This window comes from Ammodytes marinus (genome assembly GCF_949987685.1).
Source record: "Ammodytes marinus genome assembly, chromosome: 11".
NCBI classification, from domain to species: Eukaryota; Metazoa; Chordata; class Actinopteri; order Uranoscopiformes; family Ammodytidae; genus Ammodytes; species Ammodytes marinus.
The window spans coordinates 24,298,318-24,322,260 of NC_137215.1; the positions used below are offsets into that span (position 1 = coordinate 24,298,318).

General features: G+C 40.3%; 1 protein-coding gene across 1 annotated transcript in view; it reads left to right on the forward strand.

Annotated features, from left to right (window-relative positions):
• The window catches only part of cfap46 (cilia and flagella associated protein 46), a gene marked incomplete at both ends in the record, with an annotated part of 92,295 nt that overhangs the window by 51,153 nt on the left and 17,199 nt on the right, over nt 1-23,943 (forward strand). The window contains 26 exons of the mRNA XM_080037262.1: nt 1,732-1,804; nt 2,108-2,246; nt 2,361-2,544; nt 2,926-3,079; nt 4,037-4,260; nt 4,386-4,586; nt 5,036-5,197; nt 5,468-5,616; nt 6,012-6,110; nt 6,190-6,244; nt 6,617-6,769; nt 7,532-7,732; nt 7,832-7,938; nt 8,596-8,778; nt 9,377-9,515; nt 10,545-10,742; nt 11,644-11,829; nt 13,427-13,549; nt 14,001-14,186; nt 14,372-14,545; nt 17,812-17,909; nt 18,233-18,306; nt 18,848-19,026; nt 19,234-19,340; nt 19,697-19,749; nt 20,817-20,984. Coding sequence (XP_079893388.1) covers nt 1,732-1,804; nt 2,108-2,246; nt 2,361-2,544; nt 2,926-3,079; nt 4,037-4,260; nt 4,386-4,586; nt 5,036-5,197; nt 5,468-5,616; nt 6,012-6,110; nt 6,190-6,244; nt 6,617-6,769; nt 7,532-7,732; nt 7,832-7,938; nt 8,596-8,778; nt 9,377-9,515; nt 10,545-10,742; nt 11,644-11,829; nt 13,427-13,549; nt 14,001-14,186; nt 14,372-14,545; nt 17,812-17,909; nt 18,233-18,306; nt 18,848-19,026; nt 19,234-19,340; nt 19,697-19,749; nt 20,817-20,984 — 3,769 coding nt within the window. The remainder of the gene's footprint in view (nt 1-1,731; nt 1,805-2,107; nt 2,247-2,360; nt 2,545-2,925; nt 3,080-4,036; nt 4,261-4,385; nt 4,587-5,035; nt 5,198-5,467; nt 5,617-6,011; nt 6,111-6,189; nt 6,245-6,616; nt 6,770-7,531; nt 7,733-7,831; nt 7,939-8,595; nt 8,779-9,376; nt 9,516-10,544; nt 10,743-11,643; nt 11,830-13,426; nt 13,550-14,000; nt 14,187-14,371; nt 14,546-17,811; nt 17,910-18,232; nt 18,307-18,847; nt 19,027-19,233; nt 19,341-19,696; nt 19,750-20,816; nt 20,985-23,943) is intronic.

A 23,943-nucleotide genomic window follows, 5' to 3' on the forward strand; every position in this document is an offset into this window, starting at 1 on the left:
TCTGTCCTTTATCTTTCCGTTCATACAAAAATATACAGAGAAAATTCGAATTTTTCTGGCATATTTCGAATTGTAAAATTAATCATGATTAATCCACAGAATCCTGTGATTAATCTGATTTAAAAATTGTAATCGTTTGACAGCCCTAATTTTGATCCATATGAATTTAATTTTTCATGTTGGTCTCATGTAAGCCAGAGTAGATTTGTCTAGTAAGATGTCCATACGTTTTCCTCTAAGTCTTCTCATTAACAAAAGATCCTTTGAAGGTGTCTTCATCAGGCGAATTGCCAACATAACAACAGACAATGTACTTCATTTATAGGCACAAATTTGACAACATCCTGTTGTAGTCACAACCATAGCAAGGGATCAGTCAAAAATATACAGCGACACACAGAATGACCTTCCCGATCAAATCAATCGAGAATAATATTAATAGTTTCAGAAAGGTTCAAAACATTATAATGCATACATATGTTTTACAATAAGTCCATACACATATTTGATACCTTAAAGCAGGGGTGTCTAAACCGCGGCCGATTTTAAAGATATAATGTAATATGGCCCTTTTTTTTTTCTTTCTTTTTTTCTTTCTTTTTGGTTAACCCACTAGTGCAGGGGGGTCAAAACTGATAGATTGGCCCGCGGCACATTTTAAAAATATAATCTAATATGTTTATTTTATTTATTTTTTTTTTTAATATATTTTTTGGGCATTTTTATGCTTTATTTGATAGTGCAGAGAGACAAAGGTGAAATGGGGCAGAGAGGGGAGTGACATGCAGAGAACGACTGCGGGCGGGAATCGAACCTGGGTCTGCTGCTGGGCCCGGCCCGGGAGGGGGACGCCTTACCAACTGAGCTAAAGGTGCCCCCGGCCCTATTAGTTTTTAAATAATTTAAATGCATTCATTATATTACAAAGAAATATGTCCCTTAAAATAAAAAGAGCACCAAGCCCATCCCAGAGGATGGTCTTCAGATTAAGCCTCTTAATTTTCCTCTCAAAGTGCACTTTAAAAAGTTTTAAAAAATCTCACGGGGGGGGCATACCCCCGCACCCCCTTAGCAGGATCGGGAACTCGGCTGGCTACTATTTTCACCCAGCTAGACATTGGAGGCAATAGCAGAAAATACTGGGTGTCTGAAGGCATTTAACAATAGTCAATGATTTGGGCAGCGCTGATATTGGAGAGGGGCCCCCCTAATCAAATGCTGCTTAGGGGCCCTTAAATAGACCATTTGTAAGTCCAATATTTTTTTGTTTCCTGACTTCAGTTTTTAGTTTGAGGCTTTAAAACTGATAAAAAGGTTGGCACAGATCTTAAACTTGCTATGTTATCATTAATTCATACTAAAGTTGATTAAACATTTACTTGAGTGTGCTACAGGGGAAAACTTGTAGTTGTGCTCAAGTGTGAGGAAACACGTCCCCAGTGCCAGCAAGTTGTTCAACTTAAACTCAATTTTTACTTGTGTACTTGTCGGCTTAGGTGAGAATTCAGAATGATGTCCATCTGTGGTTTTCTTTCAAACCTCGCCCTGTTCAGCAGAGTTACAACCCACAATAAGTGTGAACATCAAAAAGGATTACCTGAGACAGATAACTGAACCAATGCAGTAATGTTGCAGGCTCAGGGTGTGGAAGGGGATTTACACTGGGACAGGGTCATTTTCCTATCACCCTTGTGGCGATTTAAGTATTAACCCTGTACCGATCTTTTTCAGAAACAGGGAAAAGCGAAGGGCTTGCTGACTTTGACAGCAATGCCTCTTGAGGGTTCTAACCATGAAGCAACAGGTAAGATGACCCTGCAAAGGTTCAACTGTAAAACAATCTTTTTTTTAAATGTGGAGGGCTGTATCATTTGCAGTTTTTTTTTGCCTTTTGATGTGGATCTGATTGGCTCCTTCTTGACTGTTTGCTGTAACATTTGATGCTACAAAACATGTAACTCATTCCAGGTGTGACATTTGCATTTGGAGGGTCTATGTGGCCAATAAAGTTCTTAATCGACATTACGTTATGAACACACACTTGCTAACATTTGGATTACAAATCAATCATCTAATATACTGTATCTACTATACCTTTGCCTGTCAGTAGAGGAGGAGGACCTAACCATTCGAGCAGCCATTTACAGTTTGTTGCTCCACATTCACATTGATAGAACAGACTGGAAAAGTGCTCTGCAGCTCCTAAACCAAGCTATAAAAGACATGCCTCGCAGCAGACACCGACTGTGAGTCAAATAATTACACAGTGGGGACTGGGGGGAAAATATATAAAAATTATTTTAAAGGTGGAAAGACAGAAATAGGAAAATAAATCTTATTGTCCTGTTGTGTTTTACCAGACCCATGCTGAAACACAGAATCCTGATTAAGGCACGACTGGGGCACAGTGTACAGTTGGCCATGCAGAAGTTAAAGGGGGAAGGAGAGCAGTGCTATTCGTTCATGTGGCACCAGGTGGCACTGTGTGCTGGCAGTATAACCCAACAGCTCACCTGCTACCAGAAATCCATCACCTCTCTGTCGGTAAAACCTCTGCGCTGGCACCTTTTAATTTTTTTAAATCACTACCCAAACCTAATTCCTCAGCGGATTCGTGTGTATCATTTTGGAATCTGCCATATTAACAATCTCTAGTCATGAAGTTGTTTTTTTTATCCATCTGAGCAAAGGCTATATTACTAGCAGTCTCTGGCACCATCATGTGGAGGCAGCATGTCATTACAACTATTTCCCTTGCCCCTAAATTGGGGCCATACAAAGTTGAGTTTAAGGGTTAGGATGAATCACATCCGTTAAACCATACAAAAGTCTAATGTTGTCCCATGCTCCATGCAACAAATAGTACTATGCCATGTCAATCATGTGTATGTATATGTTTTTGATTTACTTTTGTATTCTGAGCAGAGTGTAGAGACTCAGTGGGAGAAGGTCAGCCTTCTGCTAGAGTTTGGAGAGTGGCTGTACTGTAACAACTTCCCCAAAGCCGATGCCCAACACCAGGTTGAGTGGGCCATAGACATCCTTCTACAAATGGAAACCGGACAGGCTGAAAGAGCAGGTAGAACTCATCTTGTTCATTGTGTCATGTCACAACTGTGTGAAAGAAAAGTTTGGTTTAATAAATTAAATAAGCTATTATACCCTTCAAAATCTGGAGTAAAAAGGTTACTGATTATGAGAATTCTTATTGAAGTTCACATGTGAGCATAAAACTCAAATTTGTCAGGGGTCCTTTGCCAAATGGATTCTCTTTGTGTGTAGTTGCACATTGAAATGTACTTATGTCCCTTATGTTAGGAAATCCCTGACGTTTTACACTGTTAGTCCAAAGGGAATAACATCTGCTCTGTCTGATCTGAAAGGGCCATGCCACAGCGTTTTAATCATCAGCAATGGAATTCAGTGTTTGCACTTTTTATATCAACTATTACTCTGTGTGGGGCGCCCTTAGCTCAGTTGATAGGGCGTCCCCCCCATGGGCCTCGGCCAGCAGCGGACCCGGGTTCGATTCCAGCCCGCGGTCGTGCTCTGCATGTCACTCCCCTCTCTGCCCCATTTCAAGCCTGTCTATACACTATCAATAAAGCATAAAAATGCCAAAGAAATATATTTAAAAAGAAAAACTATTACTCTGTGTATAGGCTACATCAAACCAAGCAAATATTGTTGTGAGATAAAGGGAATGGCCAGACAAAGAGATTTCTCAAGATCCCATGTGAGAATTGCACCGACTAAATCTTAGCACTGTTTTAAAGACTGATGTGAGGAGTCTTCCTAGTCTCCTCTTGCTATGAGACCCATTAAATATTCACTGAGACAAATTGAACTTTCAAATAAAAGGAAAAGCAGAAACTAATTGCAGAAATATGTCTTTCTATTACTGAAGCATCTATTTTAGTTGTGTGAAAAGCAATGATGCTGCATGCACATTCTGACAGATTATTGTACATGTACAGTTTATAGTTACCTCTTTAATTCTTTGTGACAGCAAATGCTATGTTTATCTCTTCTCTAGAGGAGGAGTACCAAACAAGGGATTTGAGCTCAGTGACATGTGAGTCTCTGGTAGGAGTCCGGGGCTTGTTATTCAAACAAAGCTTGTCCGATCTGAAGGAGGTGCGGTGCCTTGACAGCTTGGTACGCGCCCACACTTTGCTCGCTTTCATGGCAGACAAGTCTTCACCTGAGCACCAGCTCAACCTGCTCAGAGCCTACGTCTTTGCTGTTCAAATATGGCAGGTACTGCGTCTCTCCTATCACTCAACTCAACTTTGGCAAGGTGGATGAGGCTGTTCCTTAAATGCTCCATTATGTTGAAGTTGAGTATGGAACATGCATGTTTTGTGCGCTCTTTGTCACTCCAGGTGTCCATTGCAGTTGGTTGTGAAATATCCAGTGAGATGGCTAAGGGTCAGTCGGCACAGCCTCCTCCCTCTGCTGGATCCAAAAAAGACAAAGACAAGGACAAAGACAAAGACAAAGACAAAGACAAAGACAAAGACAAAGACAAAGACAAAGACAAAGACAAAGACAAGGACAAGGGCAAAGGCAAAAAAGTGAAAGACGTAAGTCCTAATGCTCAAATTTAAATTTGGGCCGTTTACAAAGTGATGTTGTCGTGTAAACTTTGTTTCACTGTTCCTAGTAGATTGTGTAACATATAGTACTTTAACTTTTGAAGAATAATGCAGTTACTTGTTTCTGTTAACTGTCAGCCGTAGATCACCCTCTCTCTCTCTCTCTCTCTCTCTCTCTCTCTCTCTCTCTCTCTTTATGATTAAAAGAAACAATGCTTTGAAATGCTGATGCTGAAGAGAACAACATTTTGTTTCTATTACAAATGACCACATGGTGCCTGCTACTACATTAAACAACACTAAGACTGTGTGTGAATATTATTTACATAATGTATTTGGTGCAGTAAAAATATTATTGACAGGTATTTAAATTCATTTGAACTGCACAGTAACAGTACATACAAATAATCATTACTGTACTTTACCTGTTTGACCAGCCTGCCCCTGCAGAAGAGAGACCTAAACCGGTTGTCTTAGATCAGACACTTCCTACCAACCCAAAGGACTGGGCTCGCTACTTCTGTCCTGACCAGGCTAGGCAGATCTTCAGAACCAACAGTCACCCCCACTGTATCAATGCACACAGCATTACAAATCAGGCAAGATACAGTACCTCTGCTTCATATTTCTCTGTGTCATTGCCATTGAACGTCTAAGGTACTGTTTCAGTTTAGTATTCAACCTAACAGGGATTGTATCTGCTGCCTATGGGACCAAAGGCTCAGCTGCTTAAAGTATGACTTGGTATTAATGTTCTAAGAAGCTGTCATTTACTGTTGGGTTCAAATTAAGATATTCTAAGACTTTGAAACCCCAGTGTCTAAATAATTTAAATTCCTGTATTTTTCGCTGTGTGTGTTTATCTTTAGACTCAAAGTCTGTTTTATCTTAACCTGCTGGAAAAAGAGCTTCACTCACTCTCACTTGATCACCTGACCCTGCCCATAATGCATCTGGCGGAGACCATTGCTCATGACCTTATGGATAGGAGGGGCCTCGCTGACCTTTACCGACTTAGGTAAATACACTGCTACTTTATATTAAAAAGGGAACTCGTCAAAGTGGTTTTACAAGGGAGTATTACTGTAGTTTGATTGTACTGTAGTGGACTAAATCGATTGATATTTTTTCTAGGTTTATCAAAAGCATTGTAGTAAGTCTTAGTCCTTTTATCTTTTTTTAAAGTCTCCAACACTCTTTTTACGTATTTTAAATGATGAGCCACTGTTAAAGAATTGAGCCAATGATTTGACTGAATTATGCTGTCACACAGCTAATTTTTATTAAACAGTGAAAACTCAGGGAACCACAGACAACCGGGGAACTGATGAGCAATCCTATTATTACTCATTAATTCAATTTTAAGTAGTGACTTTGTGTGTTTGTTGTTGCTTTTTTTCCCAACGTAATTAGAATTGTAAGGACCTGTTGTCGGTTGGGTTTGGAGACACATTCACCATATCAGGAGCAGATCCTGAATCTGAGCAGAATCCAAGAGCAAGAACAGATGGGGTACGTAAACTCAGCTATAAAGATTTGATGTTTCTACATTTGGTTTTAATGACCTGTGATACCTTGCTCATGATTGCAGGTGCCACAAAGCCATTGCTCTTTCACAGCAGAAGAGAGGCCTTCACAAAAATCTGGTCAGCCTGTTTCACACTAAATATTTGTATCTATGTTTTAAATGTTGCATGGAATGCCACCCATTAGTTTTTCATGTTAGAAGGACCATTCAAATCGATGAACTTAACTCTGGTGTGCGCCAACAAGACTTATAATTTAATGTATGCTGTTATAACTACTCTGAGTTACAACGCTGAGTGATCTCGGATATATAAAGTTAATGACTGTCGATTAAATTGTTTCATACATCTGGAATGAATGTCAGGTATGTGCTATGAAGATGATTTTGTTTATAAATGGTTATAACTTTTATTTTCATAAAAGCCTTACAATGTGAGTAGATTCAGTGGAAACAAATGTTAATTGTCCTGTATCTGGGTGATTTTTTTCAGAAAGTTAAAATGGATGAAAAGGCTGGGTCTGATCGACTGAGTACGACTGTATGTGCCCAGGACATTTGGCTGGACAAAGCTGAGGTTTGTCTCAGCATGGGGCTCTATCAACCAGCCAGGCAGCTCCTGGCAGAGGCCCACTTGCTGGCTATGGTGAGTTGAGTATCAGGCTCTGACATTAAAATCCAATCTGACCACATTGTTCCCATTGCATTTTCAAACCCAGCTTTGTTTCTCTAACTTTGAATTCCACTATCTGCTATTTTATTCATCTGCAATGCTAACACATAGTTACAATAGCTGTGTGAAAGAAAATTAAAATGTAACAATTAATTGTTCTTCATACCAATACCCTTGCTAATGCCCAACTGTATTTGTTTATTGGTCTGTTAAAGGTGCTGTAAGCGGAATGGTTCTTTTAGCTAACTTCCTGTCAGTTACTGCAGTTAGCAGTCCCCTCGCTCGTCCCAACGTCACCACATTAATGCACTGCGGTCTTCAAGCAACGAGTTATCTAGCATCATCTCAGATCAATAAGTGTGATAAAAACATGATAAAAACCATCAAAACAGACATTGGGAAGATTTTTTACCTGCTCCGCCATTGTATGCGCATAAACATTCACCCATCTGTCGCTCTGGCGTGCACCGGCAGTGAGACCATGAGTGAGACGGGTGTCGGTTTGTAGCGTTCTCTCTTGTGATTGGATATGAATTTCGGGATCCTCCGAAAAGTTTATTAGCCATTACATGCAGAGCAGCTGACTGAGAAATTTATGAGAAGTGCACATTATGAAAGTGAACACTGTATGAATAAAGAGCGATTTAACACTTATATTAACATAAATAAACCACTTACTTCACCTTTAATGTTCTTTTTTATTATAACTGTCTTTCTTAAATTATCTGTGTTCAGGAGCTGGGAGACCAGAAAGCTATTGCAAAAAGTTTGCTCAGTTTGGCTGTTCTGGCTTGTGAAGAGCAGAACTATGCCCAGGCTGTGATCCTGCTGGACAAGGCCCAAGCCCTGGGCGGGGATGAGGAGTTCTGGTACCAGCTCTCCCTCTCCCAGGTCAGAGCTGTAGTTGGTCAGGGAGACCATGATTCACGTATAAAGGTATAGAATAACTGCCCTATAACAACCCTCTACAGCAGTGTTACCATATCTTTTTTTTTTTTACTTTTCCCTTAATGCCTTTTTACATTTCTTTCACAGGCGGATCAGATTATAAAACAAGGCTGCTCAGCTCTAAAGCTGGCCCTGGAGCAGCGGATTAACCGAGTCCCAGAGCTCACATTCTTGATCACCTCATTAGAGATGAGGTAACCCAAAACAATTGTGGTTTAAATGACCTTTAGAGCTGTGTTTTATCATTTAAAGCTGTTCAATCCAGTTTGGGTAAAAATTGTTCACACAATAATTGTCAGCAAATATTGACACCATTTTTATCAGTGACTGATCATTACATTTTAATGGCACATGCTTGTAAATCCAGTGTCATACACCACATAATCCATGAACCGGAGACCCAGTTGAATTGTTTTACTCAAGGCTCAAAATGTTTATGTTACATTTCATGTAGGTATTTTATCTTTAAATGTATTTCGTAAACCTGTAATCCCCATTTACTTGGGGGATATTTAATTATGATTTGCAGTCCTTGTTAAGACACAAAAGGACCAAACATACTGTAGGTTTTGCGATGAAATGAAAGAAAGGCAGTATTGCTAAAATTGACATGTCATACGTATATGAGGGTGTTTCTGTTGCGAGGCGAAAAAGTGGGGCGAGGGAATATAAATTCATACAAATAACTGCTGCGCCTGATTCATCACCAAAGACTGATAACTGTGATTAAGGAAAACGCATTTGAAACACTGTTAAATGTCATATTTGAAATGCTTAGATAATACATGACTTTAATGGTCAGTCATCCTGTAGTGATCCTGTAATGAAATATCTCTTGTGTTGTGTTCCAGAGGTGCCATTGAATGTGTACGTGCCCTTTGTGCTGGTGAATCTGGGGAGACACTCGGCACAGAGGTTGTCCAGAGGCTAACGGCTGCCTGTGATACACTAAGAGAGTGTGCCAGGGCTTTCACTAAACTCGGATACAGACAAAACACAGCAGAGGCACTTTTAGAATACGCACATGGTCTCAGGTAAGTCAGTCTGAAGTTACTCCACACCTGAAATGTATGGAGTATTCTTCCAACCAAACTGTACCGTACATGTACAGTATATATCTGGAAAGTTGGCACATATAGAATTAATTAAGGACATTTTCTTACTAATATTACACCTGCAACAGAATCACACACACTAGGCCTCATGCAAGAACATTTTCTTATTTTCATCCTGAACCCAGAGTTACGTATCTAACTGCGGTTCTATGAATTCAGGTTGACCGCCAGAGGCAGTGCATAACACTTGAATATATCCATCTTGCATATGCGCATGAGTATTTAATATCAAAAAAGTTACATGTGACCTCGGATGGCATAGAACATCCCAGGTTGTTATACATTTAATTTCAGATCCTTTCAGAGAAATAACAGGTTTTCCTCCTGAATCTGTTTTCAAATGAGTTAATGACACATTCTGTTAATCACTCATACTTGCTTTACTGTATAAGGACACATCTGTTCATGAGAGTAGTTCTTGCATGTGGCCGAATATGATCTCACAGACTACACTCTCTACCATAACCATACCTTGTTGTTGCTGTCTCTGTCCACCCTTAACACTATGACTCAATAGAATCTTAGCCAACTATACTACCCATACAGAGGACAAACAGCGCTTCCTGCTTGATGGCCTCTCCCAAATGAGACTAGCTGTTAGCGAGCAGGAACATGTGGTACTCAGTGTTCAGAAGCTGCTCCCCGCGCAGGATGAGGTAAATGAAGTGCATGGCTGTTTCTCTCACTGTGATGATACATTATAGACATTTCATCTCTCACATGTTTGGAGAAACATTCTGTCATTCATTATAGCAGCTTTTCACAGCAGTTCTTACCTAACAGCCTTTTGAGGTCAGGGTGTGTGGCTGAAAATGAAAAGCAGAAATAATCTACTGGTCAGATGGGAAGGCATTACTAATTTATTTGTAAAAAATACAATAATGAAGGTGTTTACTTGGCTGTTACACTCAGAAGCTGAGTTCTGGTTAGAATTACTGGCCCGTTAGGATGTGCAGATGGCAACATGTTTGATCCCATTTAACAAAGTATTTGTATTTCAGTGTTGAAAGATGAAAGGGTTTTCCTCTAAATAACCAAGAGATAAAGGCTTTGTGTGCGCTAGCCACATTTTCATTTCCAAAATAGTCTAATTGAGCCAATCACAATTATGCTGCTGTATGAGGTTATTAAGACCTTTTTGTGCCAAGTCATATTCTTCAATTATTGACAACGTGATATCTTGGCTAAATATCTGTGTATGTGTGTGTATTAATGTTTTCCCCTATAAGTTCAATCATATTTTAAAAAGACACCATACAAGCTCTCCTACAATAGGGTTATCTGTTATTAATTCTGCCAGAGAAGGGGTAGCATAGCATTGGCTGTTTACATGGTGATGGAATCATGAATGAAAGAGTGATTAAAAATGTATCCCACCTGCTGCAAACTAACTGAAATCGTATATGGCTAGACTTTTGCATTGTGCTTTCAGCAGATGGTGCTGCTGCCCTAGGAAGTTCTGAAATTCAACGTTTGAGACATGATTCAACAGTTATTGATTTTTTTGTGTCAAATGGTGGCTGAAAGCAAATGGACTGATGTAGAGTTTTCTTTATGTAAACTTCATAATATTCATGTATATATTTCAGGTTTGTTGGGGTTTAATTTTACTGCATGTCTGCGCTTGTCATTTTGGGTGCAATTCCTGATTCTGTTTATACACTGGTGCTCTCTTCCCGTGCCAGAGTCATGGACTGTCACTAGCAGCCACGCGAAGGCTACTGCACCTACGACTGCTGCTAGTGGAATTTAGTCTGGCCGTGTTAGATGAGCACTGTGCTGAGGAGAAACGCCAAGCTGTGGCCCGCGAGAGGAAGAGCTCTGCTGAGATAGCACTGGAGGAGTTCACACGCTGCTCACCTGAGCCCAACTCGATACAACAGGTAAGACAGTCTCATCCTCTTTTATTGTCCAAAAACTCAAGACAGTTTAGAGGTTCTGTATATGCAAACATGGATAAACGTTTTTAAGCTATAGTGCATAAATAATAATGATCCTCTATAAATACACCTGTGATATCAGTCTGAAAGGAAAAGCATGGGATATTTAACAAACAAATGTGATTTTAATTTAGATACAATGTTCTGAGTGCATTTGTAAATGCAATTGTGAACATACAAATATTAAAAGGCCAAGACACTTGTGTATTATATCATGGATTTATGGTCATAATCAAACAAGTGCAACAGCAAGTCAATATTCCAAGTCGGCTTCCCCTTTTGTCAATAACATACTGTACTGTATATTGCCACTAATAATTGCATTTAAAAAAAGGTTTGATTTCCAGAATTGCAACACGTACTACCAATAAGACTCCAGTCATGTCATGTCATGGTTACACAACGTAAGATTGTTTCCTTCATTCTGAATGGGCTTATGGCCAGCCAACACATGTTCGGTAATCCTAACACAATGTTATCAATTGCATCACCCTGAACTCCAACTTGGAAATTGCTAATTTAATATGTATTGTTTGGATAAGGAGACTGAGAAGGGTTGTAAGATGTGTGCACAACAAGTGTACTGATACATGAGCGCTTGTATTGGTCTTCATGAATAGTATAACCATATTGAGCTGATAAAATGCTTTAATTTGCACATGTATTTCCAATTTATTTTGTCACTTATAATTTTTTCTATCTCCTTCTCTTTCTTTGGCTCTCTCAGTACTGTACTCCCCTATTACCATTCAGCTTTTTGTATCTAAATATTTGATGATATTACAAGTAATTACATTGCCATCCATCTCCATGTTTAGCCGTAAATTCCTTCCTTCTTGTCAAGGAATGGGTGAATATGGGTAAAACCCTGGGGCAGTTGGCTCTGGGCCAGCTGGCTGCAGTCACTTCTAACACCCTCAACAACATGGAGACCAGAGCTAGCTGCTTGGGTCTGATGGGAAAATACCTCAGACTGCTGGCTATGCAGGAGGATCAACTTTTCCTGTGTGGTATTTGGAATGGAAAACAGGTACACCACAAATGTTTATATAATTTTTTTTTTTTTTTTAACCTTTATTTATACAGGTATATCCCATTGAGACCGAAGACTCTTTTGCAAGGGAGACCTGTTTTCCTTTCCCACGTTACCATTCACACACACACATTCATACACCGATAGCAAGTTAACTGTAACGGCTGGACAGGGAGGACACAGGCGCAGAGACAGTACCAGTTTAAGAGGGTTTATTTAGAAGGAATCTGGGGTTTTGGGCCGGGCTCAGGAGTGGGCTGGCAGGCATGGGGGTCCAGGGGGAAGTGCCAAGGGGAGAATCCGGGGAGACGAGCAGAGGCAGGCAAGAGCAGGCAGGCAGGGGGGTCCAGGGAGGGAGAGCTGGCTGACGAGGGCTGGAGCTGGTGGCAGGAGTCAGGCTGGGAGATGGGTAACAGAGTTTACAATCTGGCAGTGTCTGGAAGGTTGAACCGGGTATATGTAGAGCAGTAGATTAGTAGATTGGTGGCAGCTGTGGATGCTGGTGCCTGGCTCCTGCACACCTGACTCCAACCCTGCAATCAGACCAGACAAGGGAAAGGTGAGAACACCACAACAAAGGGCTTGAGGCCCAGGCAGGATCGTAACACTAACTATCGACATTCACACGAGGCAAGGTGGTTGAAGTGTCTTGCCCAAGGACACAACAACTGTGACACAGGGTGGCATCAACCCTTTGATCATCGGCCGACCTGCTCTACCAACTGAGCCACAGTCGCCCCAATACATGTTTAAACATAATGCTCATGTACTGTATTGGACAAACAGAGTTCTCTCTGGCACTATGTTCTAGATGGGTATAATACATTATCTAGAAAATCATAGGGGAATATTTTTAATTTTTAACGATTTAAAGATTAATAACCACAACCAATGATCCTAAATACTCAATCAGTAAATACATTTACAATCCTAAATCTCAAGTATTGTGTAAAAGTGTGGTTGTAAATCACTTGCCAGTAATGCTTAGGCTATTACAAAAGCAAAGTGGGTCGACTATAATAATTCATTTTTTCTGTTATTTACATGAAGTGTGGAGCATTTAATGTGTGTCTGTAGATGTATTATTTAAGTAGTTTAGACATATTATGTCATCAGTCTAATTGATGCAACTGATGAATCGTGCTTGACACCTTTTCTATTATTGTTTCCTGACATCTCCAACTGTCACTGACTATTGTTTTAAAGTAAAACCGAACACCTTTTTGAAGTAACTCTAGACTGTTTACGCCTTAAAAATGTTGTGGACACAAAAACAACATACCAGAGAGAAATCCCTTACGTTTTGAACACACTCTTATTTAATTTTGGGGGGAATCATATAAATCTTGGAGGATTTTGCTTAGGGGCCATCTGGGAGTTCTGAACCAGTGGCACATATGGACACACATACTTAGCAATTGACAAAAAACCTGGAACATTTTGCTAGCAGGTTAAAAAGCTTAGGATTAGTGAAATGGATGTGTGCTGACACAATAACTGACTGATATGCTACGGTCTTTATAGTTTGTCATCATTAGGGGATGTTATGTTAATCACAATTATTGTTCGATGATCTTGAATTAACTTTGTGCAGACGGGGGCCGATTCTGACCCTAAAGCTGATTTGATGGAGGAGGACATTTCAGAGAAAGAGAGAGGCCGAGGATCAAGCAGAAGAGAGCCGACTGAGAACTCTACCAAAAGTGCTGAGCTGCAGGTATGTACCAACTCACAAGGGACCCCTTCACTTCTGACTCATCGCTAATCTAATCTCCTATTACTTAGCTCCATCTCAAATCCCCAGGAGGTACATCTCTTGGCACTCTAGATGGTTCTCACATGAAAGTCAGTTTATTGAGATCTCATGTCCACATCCGAATTGGTACACGTTAAATGAGGGTATTGTATTTTGACTTAAAATGATTGTTCCCATACAAAATGACCTTCTTTCAAAATGTTTAGATCAACCGTGATGTATAAACGTGTACCTACAGTTTAAACTATTTATAAATATCTTCCCAACAAATGTGCTTATTTTTTTTAAGGTGGAGAAATAAAACCCACAAGCCTTGCTTTGTGATTATTTTCCAGACTGACTTCCATAGTGCACAGGGAAGTTAATCTGTCAGCATTATGTGTGTGTTTGTGTGTCTGTGATGTCTTTGTAGTTACAAAAAAGGCACAGAGCCCAGCAGCTATTGGCACAGGCTAGTATGGCGCTGTGTGAGGCCATCAGCCTGTGTCTCCAACACAAGCTTCCTTCCTCCATCTTGACTGATGCCTCTCTCAACATGTTGGAGTGTCATGGCCAGTCTGACCCTGCAGTGGCCGGTCAATACCTTGCCCTCTTTCAGGTAGTGTGCAACACTGTGTCTTGAGTGTGCAGTGTTTGTTAAATGTGTAGAGTTTGCATGCTACTCACCAGGTTTCACTTTCATGTACAGTCTCATCAACAACAATTGTAATCTTCAGTATGTCATCTCCTACTTACCTGTCATTACTAGAAAGCTCCTTCATCCACTTTGTATTGTGTTCTCAGAGCTGTTGCACTGTTGCTACGATCGCTGAGGTCCTAAGTTCAGCCTGTGCCAGCACCAGTGTGTCCCAGCTCTCGGCTCTGCTCAGCCTTCATAGTAAATTGCTGGTTTGTCAGCAGGAGAGTCCCAGCAGCATGCTGAGGGGAGTGGAGGACTCCCTCAATAGTCTTTCCAAGGTACCGGGTCACCCAACCTCCACACTAATGATGTATGGATGATGTCATTTTCAGCATGGTATGGGGGAAACAATATTAGTGCTGCTGGTATGGCTTTAGAGTGAACATCACATACTACGTCATGAAGTTACATGAAAGCTGCTCCCTGAAAGTCAGACGAGTCTTCTGGAAAGTAATCACAGAAACATGTTGATGTAGACTGCCCGGCCCAAACAAACTCACACACTCAAATATTTTGTTGGACCATCTTTAGCGTTGATTATGGCACATATTCGCCGTACCACACTTTGATAAGCTTTATTTGGCACAGTAGGTTGCTGAACCTAGACCTGACCAACTGACCAAATCTGCTGTACAGTGCTCTGCCACCTGGGAACATCACTTCATCCGTCTCTCTTCTCACCTTTATGCACCCATTACTCTAGAACAGGGTCAATCTGGTCTCATTAGACCATCCAACCTTTTTCCAATACTCCAGAGTCCTATATTTAGGCTCCCTGGCAAATTGAAGCTTTTTTCCTGATAAGCCCCAATGATAAGCACACTGCCACCTGGGAGCATCACTTCATCTGTCTCTCTTCTTACCTTATGATGCACCCATCACTCTGTAACAGGGTCAATCTGGTCTCATTAGACCACACAACCTTTTTCCATTACTCCAGAGTCCTATATTTAGGCTCCCTGGCAAATTGAAGCTTTTTTCCTGATAAGCCCCAATGATAAGTGTTTTTCTGGAGGCTACACATCGGATTAGACCATATTCCTTATGTTCTCTTCGCATTTTGCGTATGGAAATGTTTGTACTTTCACTATTAAACATAGGCAGGAGTACTCCTGTAGATTACATTTTGATTCCACCAAATGTTTTTAGTGATCTCCCATCACGATCATTAAATACTTTTTTTACGACCACATTTCTTCCTCGTAAGATGACGGTTCATTACTATCTATCCAGGTTTTAAAACCCCATTTTAATAGTTTCAGCTTCTCCTTAGTAGTTTTCTTTGTTTGATGCAGGCCAATAATTACACCCCTCTGAAACAGAGAAACATATTTTCCAAAACCACTGCATATGTATTTTGACATGGTTGTTTCAGAAATAAGAAGCTATTCACTGCAGCAGTTAGGGTTAAATAACTTGTTGCCAATTGAAACATATTAATCACTGCAGTTTTTGCCCAATGGAGGTCTCTTGTCTATTTGCTTAGTAGAATCCAGGTGGTGTATATATTATAATCTATATACTGTATTAACAGTGGGTGGGTGCAGTGTTGCCACAGTTACTTTGAAAAAGTAATCTGATTACTGATTACTAGTTACTCCTTAAAATAGTAACTTAGTTACTGTACTGATTACTTGATGTTACAAGTAACTAAGTTAGATTACAAATTACTTTAAACGTTACTTTACAGGTTTTGAAACCCATATATCTCAATTTAAAACATGCACATATTAAGAATCATTGAAAATATATAAAATAAAGCTTGTAGGCTAGTAGCCTATAGGCATACTGTTTTCAAAATAATAAAAATTATGGTTTAATAAAAAAAAAAGTTTTTTCCCCCATGAAAATAAATGCATTCCTCCAAAGTGCAAAGACAGTAGCAGTGTCTTTAAACTTAACGTTCTTGGCCCTTCACTCTCATGCATTAATTTGACTTTTCTCTGCGATGTCTCATGTGTGATAGACTGTGTGCGGCCACCGGTTGCCACGTGACTATAAGTTTCCAAGTTTTAAACACTTCTATCTCTTAGACATCACCGTACTAGAATCCTAAATATCCCCATAGCAGACGCTATATTTCATGGGGGGGAAAACGTTTGCTTTGCGCCACAGTTCAGCTTAGACTCGGCCGTAATGCTGCTGCACACACACACACACACAGACACACACAGAGGCACACAGGCACACCCACACACACACACTGCATGTCAGAGACGAGGGGCGCTACCAAAAAGACGAGAGGAGCAGTTGGAGCGTTTAGAGACACATGCGTGCACATTTATTTACATTAAATCGCGGTAACGGGTTACCGGCATCACTGGGTGGGTGTTTATTTGTATATACTAATATACCTTATAATGGACCTTGGTTGCTGAACTGGTTATGTGATATATATTACATTGTGAGTATCATCACTTAATCTGTTGTTTAGAAATGTTATTAATAGTTATGTCTTCAGAAGCAATTCAAATTGAAAAACTGCTCCATATTATTGACGTTGCAAATTAAAGTCATGGATATGATGAACGTTTTACACTTTAATTACTAATTAAACTAATCAGTTTTGATGAATAATGCAATTGTTCATCCTATTTCGAAATCCCATCCTTGGTTTGGTTATAACTTTGGTGACAGGCAGCTAATACACACAGAAATAGCTTGACTCTGCAACATGTTTACTTGTATTATCTCAGATTTTTATTAATATAAATCACCATTCAGATGTGTGTGTACTACTTCTACTGTACAGCTGCAGTGAGCTGAGCATGTAAAGTACAGTAGGTTGCCTCATCTTATGTATCCCCCATATCTCACTCTTTATCAGAATTGCTCTCTTTTTGCAAAAGACTTACAAACCTGCCAACTCTGCATAGACCTTACTGTAAACACTGTGGAGTTTAGAAAGACATGGTCTTTTAGGGTAGCCTGGCTCCGCCCGCCTACCTACTTCCGCCCAAATTTAATTTTCCCTTCAGTAGTCAGTCTGGGCATGAGGCGTATTAGTGGGATTTTGCTCGAACAAATTTCTGAGTGTCCAATCAGCGAACAGAGGAAGTGGCTGAGAACGATGACGTCGAAGTCGCGCTCCAGTTTCAGTTGAATGCTGCGTTCCTTTACACTCGGAACTTGGAAATTTCCGACTTGGTAGTTCCGAGTTCCGACCTGTCTGTGTTCCAGTGCATCTGCTCGGGAAAGTATGGACGTGACGCCTACAACCTTTCTCATCCAAATAATTAAACGTTAGGCTCTAGCAAGTTACCGTTGCCAGGTACCGGTAGATCCATAGACTACAATATGTAGTGAAGTCGGAAATTCCTTCTGTACAAATAAAATGAAGTACGATGGTCTGGTAGCACCAGGCTACTTTTAGGGTATATGAAAATATTTTTGGCCGCAGAATTCAGCCGCACATAGACATTAGTAGGAACACACCACAAGGTAAATAAAATATTCAGATTAAGAAGAAACAATAAAAAGGCCTTTTCAGTATGTATAAAATACTGTTAGATGTATGATCTTGAAATTACTTTCTGGTTTGCAGGCCTTTAGCCACCTGACCATCAATCCCAGCCACCTAAACATCCTGTCAGAGCTTCCACCAAACCTGAACATCCTGCTGCTTCAGCACTCTCAAGATGGGTAATTTCTATTGTGTCTTTATCTGTTTTTTCTCACCATTGCCCTGACAGTTACATGGTACAGGAGCAAATAACACTGCAGGTCACACAAGTCACATTAGGTCTAGGCTACAGTCATATCTGGAGCAGAAAAGGCCTGATGTGTGCTACTTCTGCCACTAGAGGGCTGATGGTTGAAATTACTGTGTGTATGTACTTGTGAATAGAGATGGAATGTATCTACATTCCTTGAAATGTAAAGTATTTTAAATAAACATGTGACACAGTACATAGTATATATGTATATATATATAGTAGTGTATGTGTGTTTGTTTTATTTTTTAGATCAATACTTTATGGGGCCTTCTATGAGATGACCAAAGCTCCAAATCAAAAGGGGAAACCATTGCTTAGTACAGGTTAGTGGCTTTTACCAGTCATCACAACACAAAGAACGGTCTGAACGTATTACTTGTTTGAAAGTTACAGATGATTTCCAACTGCAGATTTACTGCTATTATGTATTTCTACACAGAATTGAATTGGTTCCATTGCCCTGGGGAATATGGTATTTAATATGCTGCTGCACATACCATTATTGTCAGCATATGAAATGAAGCCGAATTAACTCATTGCGGAGGATGGAGGAAAAGACATGTAAAACAAATCATCTGCATTTTCTTTTGACCTATGCTACTGGCTTGGCATGGAACACCAGCTTTCATAGGGCATTACAGGGTATTAGCATACCGTATGCCCTGCTCACATGACCTTTTCTTGGAATTAATCTTACATGACGCATTAATGAAACAGAAAAAACAAGACAAAAGAAGGATACCTTACAAAAGGAGCAGGGGTAGGAGGGGGCTGAGGTGCTCACAGGGAGTGGGACAGTTTACATGCCCTCTATGTGTCTGTGAGTATGCTTGTCTGAATTGTGTCTCAATTCTGTTGTTTTAGGTACCCTGGTGTGCTCTAGGGTGGCCAAAGTTTCTGTCTGCCCTATGGAACTGCTGGCTCTGAGGGAGCAGACTCGGGCCTTTGGCCAAGAGACTAGACATGGCCTTCTTAAGGAAGCCTTTTTACAAGGTGCTGACGGCAGGCTAGATGCCTCTGATGACCATCAGCTTTTTCCCTGTGTACGTCTTGTTGAGACTTATTCTCTTCTTTCCCTTTATCAACCATATCCACTGCAAACCTCCTGGGACAGCAGACTTTTACATCCAAGCATTGTGTGTCTGCGACAGACGCATGTATGAATGTAATCAGTGACCTGAAACAATGAATACTGCATTGCAATTACTGAAACTTCCTACTTGTTTTTCTTTTTTCTTCCCCCCGTACAGAAATCTGCCGCGGAAAAAATGGTAACACCTCACTTCAGGAAAATTGTGCAAGATATGGAAGACTATTTGAATCCACTTCTCACTCAGTTTGACTTCTCTTGCTTAAGGTGAAATACCATATACTGTATGTCATCAGATTATCCAATGTGTCCACTACAAAGCCTTAACAAATGTCATGTAAGTGTCTTAGCCTAAGGAAGGAAACAATGCTACAGTGGTAAAAATATTTATGTCTCAAAAATGTCCACTGTGAGAAATGTTTTTTAAAACATGTATTCAAATCAAAGTCTGGTTATCTTGGTTGATCAGGTGTGTTCTTCTGTCTGTGTTCGTGCAGCATTTTACACACAGCAACTGTTAAGATGTCCCGTTGTCACCTCACCCCATCTGCTCCATTTTAAGTCCTGTCAAACATAGTAGTTTAGTTCTACTGATCCTCACATCATGTCCTCACCTTCCTCAGGCTACCGGTCTCTGACATGAGCAAAACCAAAGAGAAAGAAGAAGAAAGTGCAGGTAACGGTAGATGTTGGTATGTGAGCTTGCTTGTGTCTGTCACACCTTTAGCTATAAGCCATACAAGTGACTATTCCAAGATCTGCTATGATTCCTATCTGTTTATTGGTACCACATTGGCAGGTTTCATTAAAGCAAGCTGGAGCTTACACCCCCAGGCCAATGTTGATGATTTCATGTGATACCTGTTGATTTACACACATGATAACTCAGCTCTTGTACAAGGAGCAGTGATGCTTATAAGGCCACTAAACTATTAAACCGTTAAAGGTTGTTGTGCAGCAACATCTTACATATTCAAAGGTACAAAGGATTACTTTTAGTGTCATACAATATACATTATATGAGGAAAAGTGTGTGTATACAGTCCCCTACAAAAGTATTGAACGGTGAGGCCAATTCATTTATTTTTGCTGTAGACTGAAAACATTTGGGTTTGACACCAAAAGATGAATATGAGACAAGAGATCAATATTTCAGCTTCAGATGTTATTTTAAGGTGAGCAAAATATTGGAACAGATAGACATAAAATGTATTAAAGTGAATAAAACTTAATATTTTGTTGCAAATTCTTCTCTTGCAATAATTGCATCAAGCCTGTGACCCGTTGACAAATAGTCAAAAACTTTTGCATAACCCCCCAAAACAAACAGCAACTGAATGAGGCTGCGGTGAAAGCCTGGAAAAGCATCACAAAAGAAGAATGCAAAAGTTGTGTGATGTCAATTGGTCACAGGCTTGAACAGTTATTGCAAGCGAAGGATTTGTGACAAAATATTAAGTCTTATTAATTTTTATTTATTTTATGTCTATCTGTTCCAATACTTTTGCTCACCTAAAAATGTGGTGTTCCTTTACAAAAAAAGCTATCTTCTCAGTTGAATCAGTGAATCAGATCCAGATGTAAATACCTGGAATTGAAAGCTGAAATGTTGATCTATTGTCTCTATTTTGTCTATTTTGGTGTCAAACCCAAATGTTTCCAGTCTACAGCAAAAACATAGGAATTGGCCTCACTGTTCCAATACGTTTGTAGGGGACTGTATATAAATGTATATGACTGGATTACCAGCAGAACCAGGGGAGTATGTGGTGTTGCTGGCAGACAGGAAGTTGCTGGAGTTGCCACTGGAGGCCTTGTCCATCCTGCACGGTGAAGACCTGTGTTCTCTGTCCCGAGACTTCTCCATTCAACTTCTCCACAGTCGCCTGAAGACAGAAGAGCCAGAGAAAGGTACCAAAGACAGACACACTCGAGCGCTGCCTAATCACTCGTTACCACTCCCATGAACATCTTCAAGTACAATGTAGATATGGTTGTAAAGTTTCAAATTAGGCTTTTGTTATTCTTGTGTGCTTAAGGAAACATCAGCAAACATGTTTGGACTCTCTGTTAAACATGGCTTTGGTTTGACAACTAACGACCACACAGATGTGCATAGACACACACGGTTGCCCATGCAAATGAACATTAAGGTTAAAAACATACTGTACATTCTGTGCAATTCAGTTATTGGGTAAAAAGAAGGCATGAATAATAATGTACACATCATACAAGACAGGTTTAAACGCTGTCTGGATAATTCCTGCTCAACATTTATTCAGTCTGTTATTACTGCCCTGATTAAACAGTAAAACAAATATTTTAATTGCCTAAAGAACAGTTAATCACCTATGACGACTGATTCACACTAATTTCCATAGTTGATTTCTAGGAAATGGCTTTTTCGGTTTTTAGATTCAACAGTTCATACATCTACATGATTCAGCGAGCGGACTGAACTTAGAGAGCGAATTTGTCAATTATAATTTTATAATATAATTTCTCTATGTCTTTAAGTCATATTAAGAACCAATCATAACAATTATCACAAGTTATTCAAAAGTTGGTTTCTGCTTTGTCTTGCATGGGAGATATTGTAAGATAAATGTAGGCGGTGACAGGTGAAGTAAAGAACAGTAAAAAGTAACAAGATGGTAGGAGAAATAAGACAATGCAGAATAACAGTTTTATCCATACATTTTTTTATATTTAAAGGTGAAGTAAGCGGTTTATTTATGTTAATACACCGTGTTCCAAATTATTATGCAAATTGGATTGAAGGGTCATAAACATTTACTTTTTTGTTTTTCAATTAAACTCATGTATGATATTGTGTCTCAGGACGCCTTGGATCATTGAAATCAATCTCATACACCTGTGATATTTAGTTTGCCATGTGAGCCCAATCAAAGGAAAAATACTTAAGAAGGACGTTCCACATTATTAAGAAGGCCACATGTTTCAAGCAATATGGGAAAGAAAAAGGATCTCTCTGCTGCAGAAAAGTGTCAAATAGTGCAATACCTTGGACAAGGTATGAAAACATTAGATATTTCACGGAAACTTAAGCGTGATCATCGTACTGTGAAGAGATTTGTGGCTGATTCAGAGCACAGACGGGTTGGTGCAGATAAAGGCATAATGAGGAAGGTTTCTGCCAGACAAATTTATCGGATTAGGAGAGCAGCTGCTAAAATGCCGTTACAGAGCAGCAGACGGGTATTTGAAGCTGCTGGTGCCTCTGGAGTCCCGCGAATCTCAAGGTGTAGCATCCTCCAGAGGTTTGCAGTTGTGCATAAACCAACCTATTATTCGGCCACCCCTAAACAATGATCATAAGCAGAAACGGTTGCACTGGGTCAGAAATACATGAAGACTAATTTTCAAACAGTCTTGTTTCCTGATGAGTGCCGTACAACCCTGGATGGTCCAGATGGATGGAGTAGTGGATGGTTGGTGAATGGCCACCATGTCCCAACAAGGCTGCGACGTCAGCAAGGAGGTGTCGGAGTCATGTTCTGGACCGGAATCATGGGGAGAGAGCTGGCAGGACCCTGACGGTGTGAAAATGACCTCGACAAAGTATGTAGAGTTCCTGACTGACCACTTTCTTCCGTGGTACAAAAAGAAGAACCTTGCCTTCCGTTGTAAAATCATCTTCATGCATGACAATGCACCATCTCATGCTGCAAAGAATACCTCTGTGTCATTGGCTGCTGTGAGCATAAAAGGAGAGAGACTCATGGTGTGGCCCCCATCTTCCCCTGACCTCAACCCTATTGAGAACCTTTGGAGCATCCTCAAGCAAAATATCTATGAGATTGGGAGGCAGTTCACATCAAATCAGCAGCTCTGGGAGGCTATGCTGGCATCCTGCAAAGATATTCAAGCAGAAACTCTCCAAAAACTCACAAGTTCAATGGATGCAAGAATTGTGAAGGTAACATGACTTTGTAGTTGTTTTAGCTCTTTAATTGTTTGTCTTTTTTTCTTTACCTTATTGTATTTTAATATCAGGTGGACATCCCTTATAAGCCCTTCGGGGTTTCTTTTGTCCCACCCGTGCATTTATGTATGTTTATGCGCATCTTCTTGCCATTTTAATCTTGTTTATCTGCACAAATAAAACTAAACTAAACTAAACTATCAAAGAAGGGGTCCTATGTTAACATGTAACTCAGTGGTTGACACTAACGGTTGCCCGCTTGCCCGGGGCAAGTGAAAATAATATTAGGGCAAGTTGTGATTGCTCTTTGTTTGCCCGAACGGGCAAGTGGATTTAAGTGGGGTTCTCAGTAGTCTAAGCTATTTATTCATGTGTTTTAGAAACCTTTTTTTCCTGCTAACTCACACAAAATAGATCGGCTATATTTGCAATTGAGCAGCTGCGCGCGGCAGCCAGCAGCATCTCTCGCCCTCTATCTCTCTCTCTATCTCTCTCTCTCTCACACACACACACACACACACACACACACACACACACAGCAGCCTGTGTGCGCGCAGTTTCGCTGTCTACGTTCCGAAAGCTGGCTATGGACCTGGTTCCGCTATTCAAACCCCAGAAATCAATAACGTTTGAGCTTATCGATACCGCTCTAGAGTCCAGTAGGTCACATGATGTAATTTTGAATATTGAGTAGAGTCAACTAATTAGGCCTACTTCAGCGTATTATTCCATCACTGGTCCGCATCATAGACTGTAAAAGTGGTGTACCTTCGACTGTCTTGAAGAAACTCCTTCAACCCGCTTCAACTCCGTCTCCCAACCCAAAAAAAAAAAAACTCTGTCCTCTGAGTCGCTGCCGCTGCAGACGGGCTCGGCACCGTCTCATCATTCATTCAAAGCAGCGGTGATCAACAAACGAGAGAC